Raw genomic sequence first — 23,267 nt, 5'->3', positions numbered from 1 at the left:
TGCAGTCTGTGAAAAGAGCAGCGGTTTTTGTAGGTGGAGAGATCACACGCATCATCTTCTGAGGAGGTTTGTCATTCTCAAACAGTTTCTCAGATAATGTAGAGTCAACATTCTCACCCCCGCTGGTGCAGTGTTTGGTAGAAGGATGTTACAGGACAGGATGCCCCTGTAGCCCTTAAGTTCCTTTTCAATTCTACATGTGTAAGCTGAATCCTTCCTCCCACCATAGGGCTGATTTACTGTTTTCTACATTTTACTGTGAAGGCTTTCTGACATGGAGGGGACAGAGAAAGGGAAAATTCTCCTACCTATGAATTTTCATTTGAGGACCCTCCATGTCAGTCAGTCTGATCCTCCCTCAGATGATTGTATTTTGCCCAGGGTTTTTTTCTGACTGTTGTTTGCTTGTTAAATAGTTTGAAAAGGAATAGGGTGTTCCTCCAGGATGTCATGTCCCGGCTCTGCTGCAAATGGTTTGAATTGAATAGCACTTGTAAATGTTTCTTACAGGTAGTATTTTTCAGCTTTGGCAATTGTTCTAAGCCCAGGGTCAGAGCAAAGATCTGGCCTGCCTCCAGTTGCTATGGAGAGAGGATATGACTTTGTGTAGTATCCAAAGGGTTAACTAGAGATTGCTGCATCCTGAAGCCAAGGAGGCTACATTATCCAGAAATCTTAAAAACGTTAATTGATTTTCTTGCTGGTAAAAGGTGCCAGATTGACAGCATGGGATACTTGCTCTCACTGTTTATCTGCAGAAAAGGAACAGCACTGGTAACAGCAGGGCCATCTTCCCCCATGCTGCATGTAGTGTATGTCAACCCTGAGGTGGAGGGACTATCTTGGATGAAATGGTAGTAGGGTTTCCATGCACATTAAATTAATGGCCTATGCTGAGACTACCAGCAGTAGGACCGTTTGTTGCCAATTTTGACAGGGGTTTATGTGATGTGAACACATGTCCACAAGTGACTGAAATGAGATCTGCCAAATCACATCATCTAAATTATGGAAGAGAGCTGTCAGATGATGGTGTCTTTCAGTCACTACCATCCTAGGCTGCATTTAACTCAGTTACATAGTAGTTAGCTGTCCAGTGTCCTTCTAAAATACCTGAGGAGGTGGATGGATCATACTCTGGATCCCAGTAGGAGTTCTGATTGCAGACATAGGGTGGTTAATAGCCCTGCATCTTTAAACCTGTGGTGTCAAGGTTACCCTGAGAATTCTAATTTTTTTTTAATCTTTAAGAGGAAAATAAAATCTGCCACCAGTATGGAGTGCAAAAAGCTCCTCTGTGTTGCTCAGATTGTCCCATTTGTGGCCTTTGGCTGCTAGCAAATTGCCAACATAACCCATCAGGAAATCCTGATTTTGGTTTCAAAAGTAGTCAGTGGCATCAAGGAGTGGGGCCCAAAGTTACAAAGGATTGTTTGTGGTATGTGGAGGAACTTACCTATTTATCCAGAAAAGATAACAAATACTATATGACTTGAAATTATGGACTTTTCACAATTCCACTTACAATCTTCTCTTGCAGCGTCCAGCCCATGGGTTCCAGGTTAACACAAAGCTAGAGGCTGTGGACAGGAGAAATCCCATGTTAATAAGAGTGGCAACAATAGCTGAGAAGGAGGACCATCGTATCAAGGTATGCCTTTCAAGGAAAGCACAGTGCCTTTCTGCCCAGGAATACCGATTTGAGGTGCAGAATGTGTGTAGATTGGCTCCTCCTTGTTATGGAAATGACAAAAGGCAGGAACACCCTACAGATAACTGATCTGGAAAGCAAAGCTGTCCAGTCTAGAAATGATGTTTTGCTTGTTTGTCCCATGTGAGTCATCGTGTTACTGCTTACTATTGTCAGGTACTAGTTTAATTTATTTTGGAATGACATTTGCAGAAATGGTTTTGCCTTCCCCTGAGCAATTTCTGCATGATCTGTGTGAATGAATGGAACATTGATATACTACTAATGAGAAGTTCATCGGCAACTTCTGAGCTCTCCTTAACAGGGAACTGGGAGGGGAAACCCATAGTCAAGGCGAGCCCAGGTTTATGTGGTGCTGGGAGGACTTCTCCTGTTGACATCACTACTGCCTCTCGGGGAGGTAGAGTACCTATGCCTCCTGTCGGCATAGGTAGTGTCTTCACTAAGGGCTTGGCTACACTTACATTTTATAGTGCTCTAACTTGCTGGCTCAGGGATGTGAAAAATCACCCCCTGAGCGCAGCAAGTCAGAGTGCTTTAAAGTGCTAGTGTAAACAGGCTCCGAGCGCTGGGAGCTAATCGCCTCGTGGACCTCTCTCGCACTTCAAAGCGCTGCCGCGGGAGTGCTCCCACAACAGCGCTTTGAAGGTTCCAGTGTAGCCGTGCCCTTAGCCTTATTGCAGCGCAGCTCCAATGGTACAGTTGTGCCGCTGCAACGCTGTCAGCGTAGACAAGCTCTGAGTACCTTTCCTAGACCTGGAGAAGAGCTCTCTGTAGCTTAAAAGCTCGTCTCTTTCACCAACAGAAGTTGGCCCCGTAATAGATATTACCTAACCCATCTTGTCTCTCTAATATCCTGAGCCCAACATGGCTACGCCAACACTGCGAACAAAAAGTTGTAGTTATTCAGTGCAAAAACTGTACTAACTCATTTTCTATAACCAGTTGTGCCACCCAGAGGCCAACATTTTTGGATTCCTAGAATGCAAACCAATTAAATAAGCAATTGAGCTTGCAAATATTAAGCCCAAAGATAAGATGTGACTAAATAGCCCCGTGTCCCGTGCTTTGTTGAGGGCCCTAAGATTTGACTGTCACCAGAATCTTTGTTCTTTGTAACTACAGATGTAGAGCTCAGGAAAACAGTAGTTACATTGACCAGGTCAGAGGGAGGATTGTGTGACATACAGCATGGAAAGTTGCCACTCCAAAGGAAATTTTTATGAAAAGTTGAGCAAGTTAAAACAGCCAGGGAAGAGGCTAAAATGAAAGCTGAGTCCTAACCTTAACTCTCTCCCTCACTGCTGGTGTGGTCTGTACTTGTTTGGCGTCCCTTTTAGATACATTTTGATGGTTGGGACCACAGCTATGATTTCTGGGTCGACGCAGACAGCTTTGACATTCACCCTGTGGGCTGGTGTGCAAAAACCGGACACACCCTGCAGCACCCATTAGGTGAGGTGGTTGATGTCATGCCATTACGTTACATTTTTCTTCTCTTGCCTAATCTTCAAGTGCAAAAAATATATTGTTTAACTATTTTCATTACTAGGTGCTGCTGATATGGTGGAAGTAGCAGGGCAGGGGTGTCCTACCCCCGGCTGCCAGGGTATTGGTCATGTCAGGGGACCCCGATATGGAACACATTATACGTACGTGCACTTGGGCTGTAAGGGATAATTTTGAAAGCTTGACACAAGCATTTTAGCTGCCTGACTCTTATTGTCCATGGGAACAGTACAACTATATCCCTTGCACTGCATGGGTCTTGTTATTCTGTAGATAATGTCATATCTTTGGTTGCAGCTCCCTCTTGTGTCTAAATGGACTGCTTGACTATCAGTTCAGCTTGCACTATTGGTATCAGAAACTAGATTGTATTTCAGTGGGACGAGGATTTCTACTACCTACTGCCATTAACGTTGTTCCTTTTTATAAAATAACATCCCTGAAAGCAACACACAAGATTTAAGGGAGAGGGAGCATGGTGTAATTGTTAGTGTTTTGCTCTGCTACTGACTTCCGGGGGAGCTTGGAGGAATCAAACTCTCTGTTGTCTTAATTTTCTCCCTCTGTAAAATGGAATCATACTTGCCTACCTCACGTAAGGGTTGCAAGGATTAGATACTTATTGTCTATAATAATAATACCTAGCTTTTATGTGGTGTAAAGTGCTCTAAAATTCTCAAATAGAATAGAGGTGCAAAATATTGCGTTAGAATTTCATATGAATTTCTGCATAGGCCGGGAGGTTAATGGAGAATAGCTATTGTTAAGGAGTCAGTGTTGTCTAGCAGATAGAGCCCAGCACTGGGAATCATGTGATCATGGTTTCTGATCTTGGCTCTGTCACTGGCACTCTATAGCTTAGTTTCTCTATCTCTAAAATTGGTCTAAGAATACCTAGATCCCAGAGAAGTTTTGAGCCTTAATTTATTAATATTTGTAAAACTATTCCCAACAGAGCAGTGGAGTGGGCATACACCATAGTGAAGAGGGACTGCCATTGGAGGGCTTACCCTCTACTTTCACTCATCATTTTTCTTGTTAGGAAATTCACTCTTTTGTACTTTAGACATTGCAGTTTCACTTTGCTTGTCAGATCAGCTCACCTTGATGCTCCCTTTGTCTCCTCCTCCCACAAGATATCCGGTGCCTGGGTTTGTGCTGCTCTGTGCCTGAAACACCCTCTCTTGACCCTGTGCACCATGCAGCTTTACTCTCCTCTTTCAAATCCTTCCTCAAAACTCTCCTTTAGTCTAGTTGTTCATCACTGACCTCTGCGTTGGGCCAGATTCTGCTCTCATTTACATTGGTGTCAGCCCATTGAAGTCACCTGTGCAACTCAGAGCAGAACCTCCTTGGCAGGTCCTCCTCGGCCGGTCCTCCTCTGGTCTACCTTTCCTCTTCCATGCCCCCTACCATACCCATACTGCCAGTTGTACATGTCTGGCATGCAGCTGCTAAACAGACTGTCTGCTCCTCAGGGGTCTTCTGCCCACATGCTTTCCCTTGCCCTATCCCCCAAATTGCTGCACTCTTCTGGGCTTGCTTGTGCGTGCATGCATCCCTGATTTGGGCAGGGTGGGCATGGAAGGGCTAGATGAGGTTGTCTTTGTTTTCAACACAGGTTAGTTGGCTGCCCGTATTCCGAAGTAAACCTCAACAGAGAAAGCTCATTACAGGATCGCCTCAGTGGGGAGAGGCCTTCACCCAGCAACAGTGTCCAGAAACCCAAGAGACCAGAGACTCCTGCCCCATTCATAGACCCACAGGAGGACTCTCCACAGTCCAGGTGAGGCTGGCTTTACTGTTGTTGACCAGAGCTCTGCTGATACCCAGGGTCTGCATTATCTCACAAGACTGAAAGATGGGCGTTAACAGGATAGCAGTTAAGCATTGGATTCATCTCTCCTCTTTATACCTGGGACAAAGAGCGGGAGCCACCAGACAGTGGTAGTTTTTCACCCCAGATGGGACTTGAACCCACAATCTCTGACTTAGAAATCCATTGCCTTATACATTCTGCCATTGGTGGAAGGCAGATGTATCAGCCCTAGAACATTAAAGGCCCTTTTCTCCATGAGCTGAAATGAAGTTACCTCAGGTCAATTAGGGACACCTGAGACCGATTAAGGGCTGCCTATGACCCTTTTCTGGTAAGAGAGTAAGGAGAGATGGGAGACAAGCTGCAACAATGAGAAAAGGCTTCTCCTGGATGGAAGGCTGCTCTCCTCCCTACAGAGGAAGCAACCCCCCTAATGACTGTTTGGGGAAGGGCTGGCAACCAGAGGCCAACATAACAAAGCAACACTCCCAAGAGGAGGCAGGGAGAGAGATTCCCTTTTTGTGTTATGAATTTGTTTCTTTTTGTTTGGCTGAAAAGCACTCCTGGGACCTACCCTGAGGCTCACCTTGTAAATACTGAAGAGTAAATACCGGAATGAGGAGTAAAAGCTGTCTGGAGCGAGACCATAGGCGCCGACTTTCCCTCTTTCACGTGGGTGCTCAATCCCTGCTCTGGCCCTGGCCCTGGCCCTGCTCCACCTTTCCGCACCCCGTCCCTGCCCCCATTCCAACCCCTTCCCCAAAGTCCCTGCTCCAATTTCCCCCCTTTCCTGCCAATATTCCAACTCCTTCCCCAAATCCCCGCCCTGGCCCCGCCACTTCCCCACCTCCTTCCCTGAGCATGCCATGTTCTTGCTCCTCCCCCCACTCCCGGAGTATGCTAATGCTGCCAAACAGCTGTTTGGCGGTGGCCAGGTGGGAAGTGCTGGGAGGTAGGTGGAGGAGCAGGGATGCGGCGTGCTCGGAGGGGGAGGAGGAGGAGGTGGGGTGGGGAGGGGAGCTTGGCTGCTGGTGGGTGCAGAGCACCCACTAATTTTTCCCCTTGGGTGCTCCAGCCCTGGAGCACCCATGGAGTTGGCGCCTATGAGCGGGACTGATTTACTCCAGGCCTCCACCACCAGAGGGGGGAATGCTGGGTTCTGCGAGGTGAAGCAGGTGTCTTGTCACAGTACCACTAACCCTTGTCTTGCACAACCCCAATATGGGACACTGTACTTATACACTGTTTACATGCTCTAAATAGGTTTTTTTCCTCCTTTATCCTGTTTCCCTGGTCAAATTCCAGTAAGGAAATTACAGTCTATTCTGTTGCCATAAATATTTCCCTTGTCCTTTCAACTGGATATAGGCTTTTTCTTTAGTTCTTGTCCTGAAACTCTCAAGCAGGGTTGCTGTGTGCTGTTAAACCACTGCAGCGTTCCACCCTGGAGGTGGCTGCATTTCAGGTGCAGGAGAAATGACTTCATAGCATCATGAAGTGCTTTGGGAGCCTTTATGATGGTGCTCTATGAATGCAGTTGCTGTGGGAGTTGAGTATCATTCAGGAAAATCTGTGTATCAACTCTGTGGCTGCAAGAGTCAACCGAAACATATTACTGGTTAGACTGGGAACTAAGGGGTTAATTGCCTAGGCCATGTCTACACTACACAGTTAAGTCAACCTGTGTTAGGTTGACTTACAGCTACTGCACTTACAGCCACTTACAGCTGACTTAGGGTATGTCTACACTACGAAATTAGGTCGAATTTATAGAAGTCGTTTTTTTAGAAATCTGTTTTATATATTCGAGTGTGTGTGTCCCCACAGAAAATGCTCTAAGTGCATTAAGTGCATTAACTCGGCGGAGTGCTTCCACAATACCGAGGCTAGAGTCGACTTCCGGAGCGTTGCACTGTGGGTAGCTATCCCACAGTTCCCGCAGTCTCCGCTTCCCATTGGAATTCTGGGTTGAGATCCCAATGCCTGATGGGGCTAAGTCCCGGATGACTGGAAAAAGGCTAATGTAGTGCCAATCTTTAAAAAAGGGAAGAAGGAGGATCCTGGGAACTACAGGCCAGTCAGCCTCACCTCAGTCCCTGGAAAAATCATGGAGCAGGTCCTCAAAGAATCAATCCTGAAGCACTTACACGAGAGGAAAGTGATCAGGAACAGTCAGCATGGATTCACCAAGGGAAGGTCATGCCTGACTAATCTAATCGCCTTTTATGATGAGATTACTGGTTCTGTGGATGAAGGGAAAGCAGTGGATGTATTGTTTCTTGACTTTAGCAAAGCTTTTGACACGGTCTCCCACAGTATTCTTGTCAGCAAGTTAAGGAAGTATGGGCTGGATGAATGCACTATAAGGTGGGTAGAAAGCTGGCTAGATTGTCGGGCTCAACGGGTAGTGATCAATGGCTCCATGTCTAGTTGGCAGCCGGTGTCAAGTGGAGTGCCCCAGGGGTCGGTCCTGGGGCCAGTTTTGTTCAATATCTTCATAAATGATCTGGAGGATGGTGTGGATTGCACTCTCAGCAAATTTGCGGATGATACTAAACTGGGAGGAGTGGTAGTTACGCTGGAGGGGAGGGATAGGATACAGAAGGACCTAGACAAATTGGAGGATTGGGCCAAAAGAAATCTGATGAGGGTCAATAAGGATAAGTGCAGGGTCCTGCACTTAGGATGGAAGAATCCAGTGCACCGCTACAGATTAGGGACCGAATGGCTAGGCAGCAGTTCTGCGGAAAAGGACCTAGGGGTGACAGTGGACGAGAAGCTGGATATGAGTCAGCAGTGTGCCCTTGTTGCCAAGAAGGCCAATGGCATTTTGGGATGTATAAGTAGGGGCATAGCGAGCAGATCCGAGGTATGTGATCGTTCCCCTCTATTCGACACTGGTGAGGCCTCATCTGGAGTACTGTGTCCAGTTTTGGGCCCCACACTACAAGAAGGATGTGGATAAATTGGAGAGAGTCCAGCGAAGGGCAACAAAAATGATTAGGGGTCTAGAGCACATGACTTATGAGGAGAGGCTGAGGGAACTGGGATTGTTTAGTCTGCAGAAGAGAAGAATGAGGGGGGATTTGATAGCTGCTTTCAACTACCTGAAAGGGGGTTCCAAAGAGGATGGCTCTAGACTGTTCTCAATGGTAGCAGATGACAGAACGAGGAGTAATGGTCTCAAGTTGCAATGGGGGAGGTTTAGATTGGATATTAGGAAAAACTTTTTCACTAAGAGGGTGGTGAAACACTGGAATGCGTTACCTAGGGAGGTGGTAGAATCTCCTTCCTTAGAGGTTTTTAAGGTCAGGCTTGACAAAGCCCTGGCTGGGATGATTTAACTGGGAATTGGTCCTGCTTCGAGCAGGGGGTTGGACTAGATGACCTTCTGGGGTCCCTTCCAACCCTGATATTCTATGATTCTATGATTCTATGAAATTTGACCCGGCAAGGCCGATTTAAGCGCTAATCCACTTGTCAGGGGTGGAGTAAGGAAATCGATTTTAAGAGCCCTTTAAGTCGAAATAAAGGGCTTCATCGTGTGGACGGGTGCATGTTTACATCGCTGCTAAATTTGACCTAAAGTCCTAGTGTAGACCAGGGCTTACTGTTGTTTTTCCTGTCCACACAGCCCTCCTTCTGTCAAGTACCACAGTGACTATACAGACACTACGTCACCCGAACTACGTCAACCTAAGCCTCATGCCTCTCGTCAAGGTGGATTTACTGGATCCGCTTAACGGGCGAGTTACAGCGGCAGGAGGAACATTGTAGTGTGTACACTTACATAGTTAGGTCAACTTGAGCTGTCGTACATCAATTTAACTTTGTACTGTAGACATGCCCTAGAGCCAGAAGTGCAGATCTCAGCAGTTTGCTTCAGTTGTGCTATTTATTGTGTGTGTGTGTGTGTGTGTGTGTGTGTGTGGTGGGAGGGGGTCTTTTTGACTAAATGTTAACATTCTGTCTGCTTTGCGTGGATATCAAAAATCCCTGGACATGTTTAGTAGGAAGAGGGTTTGCCTCCATTGCAATGTATTTGGCCAAATGTCTTTCTCTTCCAGCACTGTTCTGTGTCCCCAGTTGCCAGCCTCATAGAATCAGAGAATATCAGGGTTGGAAGGGACCTCAGGAGGTCATCTAGTCCAACCCCCTGCTCAAAGCAGGACCAATCCCCAATCAAATCATCCCAGCCAAGGCTTTGTCAAGCCTGACCTTAAAAACTTCCAAGGAAGGAGATTCTACCACCTCCCTAGGTAACGCATTCCAGTGTTTCACCACCCTCTTAGTGAAAAAGTTTTTCCTAATATCCAACCTAAACCTCCCCCACTGCAACTTGAGACCATTACTCCTTGTCCTGTCCTCTTCTACCACTGAGAATAGTCTAGAACCATCCTCTCTGGAACCACCTCTCAGGTAGTTGAAAGCAGCTATCAAATCCCCCCTCATTCTTCTCTTCCGCAGACTAAACAATCCCAGTTCCCTCAGCCTCTCCTCATAAGTCATGTGTTCCAGACCCCTAATCATTTTTGTTGCCCTTCGCTGGACTCTCTCCAATTTATCCACGTCCTTCTTGTAGTGTGGGGCCCAAAACTGGACACAGTACTCCAGATGAGGCCTCACCAATGTCGAATGGAGGGGAACGATCACGTCCCTCGATCTGCTCGCTATGCCCCTACTTATACATCCCAAAATGCCATTGGCCTTCTTGGCAACAAGGGCACACTGCTGACTCATATCCAGCTTCTCATCCACTGTAACCCCTAGGTCCTTTTCCGCAGAACTGCTGCCTAGCCATTCGGTCCCTAGTCTGTAGCTGTGCATTGGGTTCTTCCGTCCTAAGTGCAGGACCCTGCACTTATCCTTATTGAACCGCATCAGGTTTCTTTTGGCCCAATCCTCTAATTTGTCTAGGTCCCTCTGTATCCTATCCCTGCCCTCCAGCGTATCTACCACTCCTCCCAGTTTAGTATCATCCGCAAATTTGCTGAGAGTGCAATCCACACCATCCTCCAGATCATTTATGAAGATATTAAACAAAACCGGCCCCAGGACCGACCCCTGGGGCACTCCACTTGACACCGGCTGCCAACTAGACATGGAGCCATTGATCACTACCCGTTGAGCCCGACAATCTAGCCAACTTTCTACCCACCTTATAGTGCATTCATCCAGCCCATACTTCTTTAACTTGCTGACAAGAATACTGTGGGAGACCGTGTCAAAAGCTTTGCTAAAGTCAAGAAACAATACATCCACTGCTTTCCCTTCATCCACAGAACCAGTAATCTCATCATAGAAGGCTATTAGATTAGTCAGGCATGACCTACCCTTGGTGAATCCATGCTGACTGTTCCTGATCACTTTCCTCTCGTGTAAGTGCTTCAGGATTGATTCCTTGAGGACCTGCTCCATGATTTTTCCGGGGACTGAGGTGAAGCTGACTGGCCTGTAGTTCCCAGGATCCTCCTTCTTCCCTTTTTTAAAGATTGGCACTACATTAGCCTTTTTCCAGTCATCTGGGACTTCCCCCGTTCGCCACGAGTTTTCAAAGATAATGGCCAATGGCTCTGCAATCACATCCGCCAATTCCTTTAGCACTCTCGGATGCAACTCGTCCGGCCCCATAGACTTGTGCACGTCCAGCTTTTCTAAATAGTCCCTAACCACCTCTTTCTCCACAGAGGGCTGACCATCTACTCCCCATGTTGTGATGCCCAGCGCAGCAGTCTGGGAGCTGTCCTTGTTAGTGAAGACAGAGGCAAAAAAAGCATTGAGCACATTAGCTTTTTCCACATCCTCTGTCACTAGGTTGCCTCCCTCATTCAGTAAGGGGCCCACACTTTCCTTGGCTTTCTTCTTGTTGCCAACATACCTGAAGAAACCCTTCTTGTTACTCTTGACATCTCTTGCTAGCTGCAGCTCCAGGTGCGATTTGGCCCTCCTGATTTCATTCCTACATGCCCCAGCAATATTTTTATACTCTTCCCTGGTCATATGTCCAACCTTCCACTTCTTGTAAGCTTCTTTTTTATGTTTAAGATCCGCTAGGATTTCACCGTTAAGCCAAGCTGGTCGCCTGCCATATTTACTATTCTTTCGACTCATCGGGATGGTTTGTCCCTGTAACCTCAACAGGGATTCCTTGAAATACAGCCAGCTCTCCTGGACTCCTTTCCCCTTCATGTTAGTCCCCCAGGGGATCCTACCCATCCGCTCCCTGAGGGAGTCGAAGTCTGCTTTCCTGAAGTCCAGGGTCCGTATCCTGCTGCTTACCTTTCTTCGCTGCGTCAGGATCCTGAACTCAACCAACTCATGGTCACTGCCTCCCAGATTCCCGTCCACTTTTGCTTCCCCCACTAATTCTTCCCTGTTTGTGAGCAGCAGGTCAAGAAAAGCTCCCCCCCAGTTGGCTCGTCTAGCACTTGCACCAGGAAATTGTCCCCTACGCTTTCCAAAAACTTCCTGGATTGTCTATGCACCGCTGTATTGCTCTCCCAGCAAATATCAGGAAAATTAAAGTCACCCATGAGGACCAGGGCGTGCGATCTAGTAGCTTCTGCGAGTTGCCGGAAGAAAGCCTCATCCACCTCATCCCCCTGGTCCGGTGGTCTATAGCAGACTCCCACCACTACATCACTCTTGTTGCTCACATTTCTAAACTTAATCCATAGACACTCAGGTTTTTCTGCAGTTTCATACCGGAGCTCTGAGCAGTCATACTGCTCCCTTACATACAGTGCTACTCCCCCACCTTTTCTGCCCTGCCTGTCCTTCCTGAACAGTTTATAACCATCCATGACAGTACTCCAGTCATGTGAGTTATCCCACCAAGTCTCTGTTATTCCAGTGACATCATAACTCCTTGACATCACCAGGACCTCCAGTTCTCCCTGCTTGTTTCCAAGGCTTTGTGCATTTGTATACAAGCACTTGAGATAACCTGCTGATCGCCCCTCCTTCTCAGTATGAGGCAGGAGCCCGCCCCTCACAGACGTTCCTGCCTGTGTTTCCTCCTGGTATCCCGCTTTCCCACTTACCTCAGGGCTTTGGTCTCCTTCCTCCGGTGAACCTAGTTTAAAGCCCTCCTCACTAGGTTAGCCAGCCTGCTCGCAAAGATGCTCTTCCCTCTCTTCGTAAGATGGAGCCCATCTCTGCCCAGCACTCCTCCTTCATGGAACACCATCCCATGGTCAAAGAATCCAAAGCCTTCTCTCCGACACCACCTGCGTAGCCATTCGTTGACTTCCACGATCCGACGGTCCCTGCCCCGTCCTTTTCCTTCCATGGGGAGGATGGACGAGAACACCACTTGCGCCTCAAACTCCTTTATCCTTCTTCCCAGAGCCACGTAGTCCGCAGTGATCCGCTCAAGGTCATTCTTGGCAGTATCATTGGTGCCCACGTGGAGAAGCAGGAAGGGGTAGCGATCCGAGGGCTTGATGAGTCTTGGCAGTCTCTCCGTCACATCACGAATCTTAGCCCCTGGCAAGCAGCAGACTTCTCGGTTTTCCCGGTCAGGGCGGCAGATAGATGACTCAGTCCCCCGGAGGAGAGTGTCCCCGACCACCACCACCCGCCTCCTTCTCTTGGGAGTGGTGGTCGTGGAACCCCCCATCTCAGGACAGTGCATCACATGCCTTCCAACCAGCGGAGTCTCCTTCTGCTCCCTTCCCTCAGACGTATCATCTGGTCCACTCTCCGCATTAGTACCTGTGGAGAGAACATGAAAGCGGTTAGTTACCTGTGTCTGCGTTGCTGAAACCCGGACATCCCTCCTTCTTCTTCTGGAGGTCACATGTTGCCAAGCCTCTTCACTGGCCTCTTGGCTCCGCTGTGCAACCTGCTCTAAATTTTTAGAGCTTTGTGCCCGTAGAAGCATATCCTGACTTTTGTTCAGGAAATCCTCAGTTTCTCGTATGCAACGCAGGGTCGTTATCTGTTGCTCCAGACCTTCAATCTTCTCTTCCAATATGGAGACCAAGCTGGCTGTGTTTCAGTGGGTGCTGTATGTAGAAAGATTGTACAGAGTTGTGGGACCCTTGTGGGAAAACAGGCAGTACAGAAATGTAATATACTCTTGTTTTAAACAATTCATTTCCTGCTCGTGGGAGGTTTGAGTTTCCTAGTGCAAATCTTACAGTGCCCCACTGCTTCTCCCTTGTCTTGCACATCTGCTGCAACTCAGTTTATGCACCAAACTTAGCCGTGAAAACTCATTTAAATATTATCCAAAGGTATCAAGGTTTAAAGCTCTTGATGCACCAGAACTAATGCTTCCATGGTCCCTTACTGCTGCTGAGATCAGAGCCTGGGCTAGCGAGGGATGATTTGTCTCACATCATCTCTCTGCGTCAGTGTTAAGAAAAGTGCTGTGTATCACTAACCAGTGGGTGGGAGTGGAAAGTTTGAACCATGAGGTGGTGCTTAGAAGTTATTGTCGCGTACAAGTCAAACAATATCCAGCATTCCTGGAGGAGTGGAATGTATGAGTTAATTAGGTTCAATTATTGTCTCTCTAGAAAATCTTCCATGCAAGATAGTGAAAGATCGGGTCGAAGCAGCGTCCACAGTCTGTCAGAGCAGTCTGAAAACAGTCAAGAGAAGGATTTGATGGAAGAGGAATCATCTGCAGATACCATCGCCAGACCAAAAAAGTAAGTGAGACTTTGCAGCATGTTTCAGTGCGCTAGTGGGTAAGTTTCCCACAACAGCAGCTATACTTGAAATGGGAAAGGGAAGCAGTGGCTCTGTGGAGCAGTCAGTTTGTCCAGAGGTTTGCAGTTGTATAATGAGATAGTGAGGTCCAATTTAAATTTCCCCACATTTGGGAGAGGATTTCTTTCTTTTGTCTGCCATGGACCCAAATCTGCATCTCCTCCTGTGAATTTAGCAGCATGGCACTTACCCATGAGAGATGTCTGGTGATGGGTGGAGGGAGAAATAGGGGATGTGAGTGCCAGTTCTAAGGAGGAAAGTTCTTGGTTCTTGTAAAAAATCCCATTAACACTCATTGCAGAAAAACAATTTGTCTCTATTGTTTGTTTTGTTACCTTTACATAACTGATTTATGCTTTCAGGGTTGGGTGCTCGCATGCCTATAGAAAGCTCCAGCTAGTGAAACAGGAATACGAAGGGAAAGGTTGGTTGATTTTGTGTGTGTGTTTTAGGTAAAGAAACCATCAAACCATTTGGTACTTCACAGCTTTTGAATCTGTAGTACTTCACTCTGGTGAATGCTGCATTTTAGCTGCAGGCAATTATCTCAAGTGTGTGCTACAGTCCTAGTCATCCCCTCCCCACACAAATGTATTAAAGCAAATGTTAAGGGCTCTTGGAGGTATCAGATTTAATGCACTAGAGTTACGCCCTTCTTCACAGCTACTGCCCAGGAAGCAGGAAGGCAAGTTAGCCTGACCTCTGACACTGTCCCACTGATGGACCCTCATCCCTTTTATGGAGAAACTCGTTTCTAAGGGGGAGCGGGGGTTCATTCCCCATTCACTCCTTGACCTGTCTGCTGAGATGGCTTTTTGGTAAACATGTGTCCACTGGAAGCTGGACTAAGAGTCACTGTCTGCTTTCCCATGGATCCCATCAGACAGTCATCACATGGTAGCAGTTTTGAATCACTCCTGCTGATTTTTTTTTAAGGCTTTTAAAATTGTTCTAGTTTTCAGAAAATAAGAGAGGCCACAACAGAGCAAGGGAGAGAATATGGAGTTTTTCCTCTGGCAAGTGGTGGGTCACTTTTTAAAGAAAAAGTTCTTACTGGTTGTACTTCCGCAAACTACATGTTTAACTTACAGATCTACTATAAAAAATGAGTTCAGATAACCACGCAGACCTGGCTTTTAGCTGGATTTAACACTGTAATAAGGTCCCAGTAAACAATAGCTAAACAGGCAGATGCCTTACTTTTTCTTCTCTTTACCTGGTGGTCAGTCGTATGTACCCCTGCCAGCCAGAAGCAGCTCTGGCCTTCTAGAGAACATCCATCTGCTCCAGCTAGGCTCAGCTTAGACAGAATCATAGACAACAGAGATGGAAAGCGCTATTAAGTTATTTACTGTCATGCATTAACCTACCAGTGCCTGATAATATCTTATTCAGGGCTTTGTCCTGTCTGACTTTAAAACAGTGCGGCTGCCACAATCACTAGGCAAACTGAACCTGCAGCCCCTCCTGGTCTTGTGTAGTGCATCTTTTCTTGGGCCTCCAACCATCACTTGGCTGCAGGTGGATTCATACAATTCTCTCACTCTCAGAGTAGGCCCTGGATTGCAATGCCCTGTGTATTAACAATGATTATCTCATTATGCCTTAAGCTCAGACCCTGCCATTCTGTTCCCTCAGGGAGCAATAACACTGGTTAATACAGTGATCACACAGCCTCTTTAAAGCAAAGTACTGTTTATTTAGAACAAAAGCTTTTCAGACTGTATGCAAGTCTGACTGACACCTTATCTAACCATTTTCCTCATGGCATGGGGACCCAGGTAGGACCAACTCCCCTTGGGGCTCTTCCACAGAGCCTCTCTCTCTCTCCCCCTCTCTCTCTGTCAGCTTGGCTCCCTGTCTGAGCTCCCTCCCTCTTCTCCTACTGAAAAGGTTTTTTTTTTAAACTGTTTAGTGTTCTTTTGATCTCCACCCTCCTAGCTTTGGCCAAAACGAGGCTTGCTGTGTGTTAGAGACAGATTACGAGGTCCTTGAAGCTGATAGCTTGCCCATTGTCTTCCGAGTGTGCTTGAGGCTGCTTATCAAGATCTGTGTTGTGGCTTTCTTTTTGCTCTTTCTACAGCCTGCTATTAAGGGTTGTGTCCAGCGGCAGGAGAGAGCTCTCCTGCTGGCATATTTAAACCACCCCCAATATGTCAGCAGGAGAGCCTCTCCCACCGACATAGTGCTGTCCTCACCAGCACTTTTGCCAGTGAAACTTATGTCAGTCGGGTGTGTGTGTTGTTTCACACACCTGACCAACAAAATTTTACCAACAAAAGTGGTAGTGTAGACAAAGCCTTAGTCAGATCAGTACATTCACACAGGACAGTCTGATCACATGTCAGTTATATCTCATTGACCAAGTCACTTACAATGACAGGTTTCAGAGTAACAGCCGTGTTAGTCTGTATTCGCAAAAAGAAAAGGAGTACTTGTGGCACCTTAGAGACTAACCAATTTATTTGAGCATGAGCTTTCGTGAGCTACAGCTCACTTCATCGGATGCATCCGATGAAGTGAGCTGTAGCTCACGAAAGCTCATGCTCAAATAAATTGGTTAGTCTCTAAGGTGCCACAAGTACTCCTTTTCTTTTCACTTACAATGTTCATTCCATTATTATGTATCCGTATTCATAGATTAACAGCTTCTCATCCGGCAGAGGGGCTTCTGCCACTTCCTCTTTAAATGTGAAATAACCTCCCTACACCACAGTTAGGAATTTTTCCCACAATGTTCACTTAAAACACAGAAATCTTAATTCTGATTATTCCTAGTTATTACCCCCATCCCTCAGTGGTATTTATAACACCTCACATACACATGCAGACTTTTTAGCAGACACACGCACACACATTTACCTTACCCTCCCCTGCTCCAAAGATAAAGGAAAGGTATTGTATGAAGGATTAACACTGGGGCAAAACCACCCAAATTAGAGGAATGAAGGGGACTGAAGGAGAGAATAGACAAGGGAACCAAACATGCCACATGAAATAACAATGATGGAACAACACTGTAAGAAATAGTGACCAAACAGGAAAATGATGTCAGTAAAATAAAGTATTGTGAATATATCCGAGGAATTTCCATACCCTCCCTTGTAAATCTTTTACAAGCACTTGAGTGCTTGAGCGTTTTAAACTCTGAATAAGTAATTTTCTGCTTTTTAAAATATATATATATATAGCTTGACATATGACATGTATCTTACAGTTCTGGAAGTTAGAGATGGCGGGGGCAGAAGGGGTAAACCTACTGGTGCTCCCCCTGGTGGATTTCTCCCTAAATCTAGCCTCTGCTTTGCCCTGTCTAGTTTTAAAATAATCCAAAATATAGTGCTTTCACTATGTCTCTTTTTGGAAGTTATCCCACAGTCCCTTGAGGGAAGGGTAGTTGTGACTATTTATAGTTCTCCCCTCCACACCCCAAAAAGGACATAAACCAGCTCCTGTTTTATATTTTGGGATGGTTGCTTCCTGTAGAATATTCTATCTTGTGGGGTATTTTTTTTTCTTTCAGTATTTTCTCATATATGGAGAGAGATTCTCATCACTGCCTGACCTGACTTTGTTTTTGTCTCTTTCCCCTTTTGATTTCTGTATCTAATAATGAAGAGTGCATTGACTCTCTGCTGGACTAAGGTCTACTTCTTGTGCTGCTTTCCCATGGTCTGATGAGGATACTGCAGGTCTTTGAAACTTGCATTTTCTTCTTTGCAACTTTGTTTTTTTTTCCATTGGAGCTTTTCTTCTGGTGCTCCATCTTTTAGTGATTTTATTTTCTTTCTTCCGACTCCCCCAGTGGATTTCATAGAATCGCGGAAATGTAGGACTGAAAGGGTCCTCAAGAGGTCATCTAGTCCAGTGGTTCAGGGTCTGGGGCCCCCTGTGGAGCCCCGAGTAGGTTTCAGGGGGTCCTCCAAGCAGGGCTGGCATTAGACTTGCTGGAGCCCAGGACAGAAAGTCGAAGCTGCACTGTGCGGTGCTGAAGCCTGGGCCCTGAGCCCCGCCACCCAGGGCTGAAGCTGAAGCCTGAGCAACACAGCTTTGTGGGGCTCCCTGTGGCCCTGCATGCTACCCCCTATTGTCAGCCCTGGCTTTTAGATGCCGAAAAACTGTGGTTGTGGCACAGGTGGGCTGTGGTATTTTTATAGCATGTTGTGGAGGGCTGGGGGGGGGGAAAAGGTTGAGAACCACTGATCTACTCCATCCCCCCACAGTGAGGCCAGATTAAATATATTAGACCAGTGTTTCCCAAACTTGGGACGCCCTTGTTCAGTGAAAGCCCCTGGCGGGCCGGGCCAGTTTGTTTACCTGCCGCGTCCACAGGTTCGGCCGATCGAGGCTCCCACTGGCCGTGGTTTGCTGCTGCAGGCCAATGGGGGCTGCGGGAAGCGGCACAGGCCAAGGGACGTACCGGCCACCGCTTCCCGCAGCCCCCGTTGGCCGGGCATAGCAAACCGCAGCCAGTGGGAGCTGCGATTGGCTGAACCTGCGGACGCAACAGGTAAACAAACTGCCCCGGCCTGCCAGGGTCTTTCCCTGCACAAGCGGCGTCCCAACTTTGGGGAACACTGTCCTAGAGTAACCCTAGTTGGTGTTTGTCTAACCTGTTCTTGTAATCCTCCAAGGAGGGGGGATTCCTCAAACTCCCTGGTAACCTGCAGCTACAGCCTTGCTCTGAGATGTACTTGAGCCGCTAGCCTGTGCTGCTGCTGGTTAGGGTGACCAGATGTTCCGATTTTGGGGGCTTTTTCTTCTATAGGCTCCTACTACCCCCCCCTCACCCCGTTCCAATTTTTCACACTTGCTGTCTGGTCACCCTACTGCTGGTGCTGCCCAGCTTCATTGCTATTGTTATTGGAGCTAGCTAGATCAAAGCTCGCTTGGGTATGCCTCCCTCTGACTGCAGTGTAGACATACCCTCAGTCTGTTTTCTACAGGAACATCACCAACCACCACCACAATGAGCACCAATTGGTAATCTCAGTAGAAAGTCCAATACTGTAACTAAATGGCCCATGGACTCTGCAGTTCCTTCTCACCCCTATGGGTGGCCCTCCAGAATAAGGGTGAGGCACATTGCCAGGCAATGTGGGGCAAGCTGCACCTCTTCTGTGGATAAAGTCTGCAGAACTTTAATCACAAGAGCCGTCCCAGCACTTTTCAGCGGCCATGGAGGGATGACAAGGGAGGAAGCTGTATCTTTGCTATACGCTTTTATTTTTTTGCCAGTAAAGTAGCAAAGCATAATTCTTTGTTGCCACATGGTGGCACCATTAACCTTGACCATAATCTTACATGAAGTATTCCAAGGTTTAGAAATGCTTCCCTTTTGTATTGGTGGGGGGAGGAGAGGGGACAATAAACATTAACCATTATAACCCAGAGGAACATGTTCTGTGTTGTTCCATCCTTTGCGTCAGTTCCCATTGTATAACCAGACAAATCCCTTTAGGACCATGACTCTGCACTTATCAAGTGAGCTCATTTGGTTGGGGGAGAGGTGGGAGAGTGATTTTTTTTTTTTTTTTTTAAGCCTCACTCTCGTTTGACAAATGGAGAGAAATATTGGTGTCTGAAGCATTACTGGCTTTGGAGTCTCTTGTGGGGGAGGGAGTTGGTCCAGGCCATCATCTGGCATGCGTCTCACTGTTAGCAAGCCGGTTACGGGCTGTGAACTGGAATTGTGCCATTTATTTCCAGCCAAAGATGCTGTTACCAGAACTCCTCCACCTTGTCAATAAAACGCTGCAAACATCGTCTGTGTTAGCAGCAGGACGTCATTTTGCCTAGAAACAGCTAACGATCACGTCGCCAGCCTGGCAGCCTTGCTTTTGGTTTTTTCCTTCCCCTCTGTGGGGGCATGCTCAGAGTGCAGTGTGCCATAGAATAGCAGTCTGCGCTCCTGCCCCACCTTTCTCCCCTTTCAAAGTATTACCACCCACCCACCCACACACTTTTTTTTTTTTTTTTTTTTTTGGTATTGCTTCAAATTGAGGACTGACTACTGACTCTGACTCCTCTTGTTTCTGTTTCCAGACACAGAATTTGCTCTGCAGCAGGCCCTCCATCAGTCTGTCTTCATGCCCTCCCTGTCCTCCAGCCCGACCCACCGCCTCCATCTCTGCTGGGAGCAGCACTGCAGGCTGCTGCCGGAGGTTTCGGGCCTCACTGCCAGGAGCGTGGCCAAATGGACCGTGGAAGAGGTGAGTGCTGTGCATCTGCCTTTTCTGCTTGTTCTGCTTGATGGAATCTCGGGTCACTCCTTTTTTCTCTAGTGCTGATAGGAAGACATCTTTTTTCCTCCCCTATATAGGCAGTGGTTTATCTGTTTACTTTGCAGTGATGGCTCATGCAGGGAAATAAGTGGCTCAGCCAAAAGTTTTTACTTTGAGTCCCTGAAAAAATTTTGTATTAACCCCCTACTGTCAAACCATGTGGTGTTTCCCTGATTATGGATCTTTTTCCAGCCACTTATTCCTGACCCTTTTCGTTCTCAGGCCTGAAACAAAATGCTGACAGTAGACGCTGGCTTCCTCCGGTCTTTTCCTCCCCTGACTCTGCTGCTGACTCACTTTACATTGCAGATAATCGTAAAATTGTGCTGTGCATGCTTAGATTCCTTCTTCTTTCCTCTCCCTGCCTGTCTCACATGCAGAACCAAACCAGCCACAGTATGACATGATTTCTGAGAGGCAGTAGTTGTGCGGTCAAAGATACATTTTTGCAGACCTAGCTTACGAGATGCAGTACTTGTAAATAAGATGTGTCCCCTGCAGTTAGGTGGTCTCTGATAGAGCATGTCGCTGCTGTGTGCTGAGTAGCTCTCTTTGCTTGGATGCCTGGGGCATTGGTTAGAATTGCACCACCAGCTTTGAAGTGTCAGAGACTTGACTCCTGGAGCGTGATGGCTGGCCCGCTCATGCAGGAGGAAATCCCTGGTAATGTGGGTTGTGAGGTGAAAAAGTCTTGCAAAGAAAAAATAAAGTTTGTGACCTTTTTAGCTTCTTTATGATCCATAGAGAGGCTTCATAGATTTTCAAACAAGTGTTTTTTCCGTCCTGCCTTTTACACTATGAAAATCAGATCTCAACTTGTCTCTTTATGCTGGAGGATTCGTCAGAAGACTGGAGACTAGAGAAATTATGACATCACAAGAGACTGTAACCTAAGCAGTTATGACAGGGTGGGTTACTTAGTCTGATTGTTTAAAACTCAGGCTCTCTTTTGGTTTCGTGAAAACTTGTTTGAATTCAATTCTCAACCAACTTTCAAGAGAAAAATCTCTCTGTAGAAGATTCACCATCCCTGTGTCCTGCTTTTCAGAGCTGAGAAAGCTTCTACTTCAGTTTTCCAGTAGATCATCCAGCAAAACCAGGGAGGGCAAGAATTGTTACACCTGATACTGCTGATTTAAAAAGAACAAGTGGAATGTTATTTTTCTTTTGGACAAAATGTTGAGGTTTCTTTCATAAAAGAGCAGAGTGGGGTACAAGCCAAAAAATGTGTCCTTGGTGAGGCAGGGGCAGTACAGATGCTGAGCACTGAACATCAGAATACACTAAACTATGCTTGTCTGTGCTACAGTCTTTGCTACATGTTATGACAGTGACCACCAGGGATTTTGAGGAGGAGTTCAATTATAGCAACACCAGAGAATTTCTAAGGGCTATTGTATTCGTTTTGATAGAATATATGGGCCCAAAGAGTTAAAGGTGTTGACATAACCCAATCACTGTCCAATCTTAAATGGTGTTCAGCCTGCTTCTTACTCTGGCAAACACTATAAAATTCATGCCAAAGGTTAGACATTTATTGATTGAACCACACAAAAGGAAAAGAATCAAAACGAGGTAAAGAGCACTGAATCAGAAATTGATTATTTATGCAAAAGAAACTTAATCAAAACCTCTCAAAGTCCTTTTTGGAGATAGTGAATATTGGTTAGTCTTTTATTCAGTTAAACAGTCCTTCTTGGTGAGGAAATAAAGTTAGTTCTGCTGTTTAATTCTGAATTGGGAATGATAGTTGCTTTCCTTCTTAAGACAAAACAGACAGACACAGAAGGGAGAGAAGAGAGAGGATAGTGAAGATGGGGGAAATGCAGCTTTTGTTGACCTCAGGATACAGGGCGCCTGGTCAGTCACAGACAGATACTTTGGGCTAGAAGGTTGGTCATAACAGCTGTTGTTCTGGACCCTGGCTCAGCATGCCAGTCAGGACCAAAGTCTGGTTGGTCTGGTCTGGTCAGGTCCCTCTCCTTCACTGGCCCTTCTCAGGCTGAGCAGAGCTGGATGGGCTGGCTCATCTCACCATGTGGGTTCGGTGCAGTACAGTTCATTTCAGGATCAGGTGAAAAGCTTAGAGGGAGAGCGAGGCGGGCAGAAAGGGAGCACATGAGGGAGGGGAAAATATGTCAGGATGTCACATGTATCAGGCTGGGATCCTCGCTGGTGCAGTAATGATGAACAGGCCTCCCCACTGAAGTATCGAGGTCTAGAGTCCCGGCAACAATCCTTCTGCTGCAACGGCACCGATAGTAAAAAATGTTTTGCTTTTGGTTCCCCCCACCCCAAAAAGTCTTTAACAGCTCCAAAAAAATAGTGGGTGGAATAATCCATCCTCTCATTATTGTGTCCACCAATTAGCCTAATTTCTGACACTCAAATTTTGGTTAATTGATTTCTGCTCCTCTTAACACAGTCCTTGGAGTGGTGTCAGCGGATCCTTTCTGTTTAAATGAAGGCCGTCTGTCTGCCGCCTTCTCGCAGCTTTGCCTAAACAGTTTTATATAACATATCATTGTGGCACTTCATGAACATTTACCCACTTTCCACCAGTTAGGCTAACAATTAAAATAGGCCTACTAGGCCTCAGTTGTTACAACAGGGCATATCAGATTTTGTCCTAAATATCAGTAAAAGGATCCAATCTTGCAGAATTCCCATGGAGTCAATGAGATGTCCATGAAAGAAGCACATGGAGAACCAGGATGTACAAAGGCCTGTGAAGAAGGTAAAGACAGCAGGACTTCCTAGGTTTTACTGGACACGAACTAGAGCTTGTCCTTAAAAGCTGGACTCGTAACATCTTCCTGCCAGGCAGTCGTTGGTCAGTGATTAGTGCCAGGTGCCTCTGAACTCTGAAAATTCTCCTTTAGTCTGAAACTAAAGATCTGTTTAATTTACAAAACCCACATTAAAGAAAAATAATTTATTTTAATCTCTAAGGTTTGAGAGCAGCTGAAATGAATGACCAGCAGTAATCTGAGACACCCAAGTAGAGGCTTGCCGTCAATAATACTGACCAGTCAAAAAGAGCTGTCATTTGAATGAGGGCTTGTAATTTATTGAAAGCTTCCTGTCATGTTTTCAAAGTGGAGTTAGATGGTAGGGTTGGGAGGGTCGAGTCCCAGGGATCTATTAATATGTGACAGAGCTTGAATTGCTCATTAGTTAATCCTGCGTGAGATGTTAATACAGAAGGCTGTGGGAGATTGTC

At 46.5% G+C, this 23,267-nt stretch overlaps 1 protein-coding gene across 12 annotated transcripts in view; it reads left to right on the top strand.

Moving 5' to 3' along the window:
• LOC102930949 (lethal(3)malignant brain tumor-like protein 4) overlaps positions 1–23,267 on the top strand; it is an 84,267-nt gene that overhangs the window by 46,564 nt on the left and 14,436 nt on the right. For all 12 annotated transcript variants that reach the window (XM_037881818.2, XM_043532247.1, XM_043532246.1 and 9 more), the window contains 7 exons: positions 1,541–1,651; positions 3,052–3,166; positions 3,264–3,363; positions 4,842–5,006; positions 13,565–13,699; positions 14,123–14,184; positions 19,806–19,972. In XM_037881818.2, the coding sequence (XP_037737746.2) occupies positions 1,541–1,651; positions 3,052–3,166; positions 3,264–3,363; positions 4,842–5,006; positions 13,565–13,699; positions 14,123–14,184; positions 19,806–19,972 (855 nt within the window). The remainder of the gene's footprint in view (positions 1–1,540; positions 1,652–3,051; positions 3,167–3,263; positions 3,364–4,841; positions 5,007–13,564; positions 13,700–14,122; positions 14,185–19,805; positions 19,973–23,267) is intronic.

The sequence above is a fragment of the Chelonia mydas genome, chromosome 19 (assembly GCF_015237465.2).
Source record: "Chelonia mydas isolate rCheMyd1 chromosome 19, rCheMyd1.pri.v2, whole genome shotgun sequence".
Lineage (NCBI taxonomy): Eukaryota > Metazoa > Chordata > Testudines > Cheloniidae > Chelonia > Chelonia mydas.
This window is presented reverse-complemented; position numbering and strand designations above follow the sequence as displayed.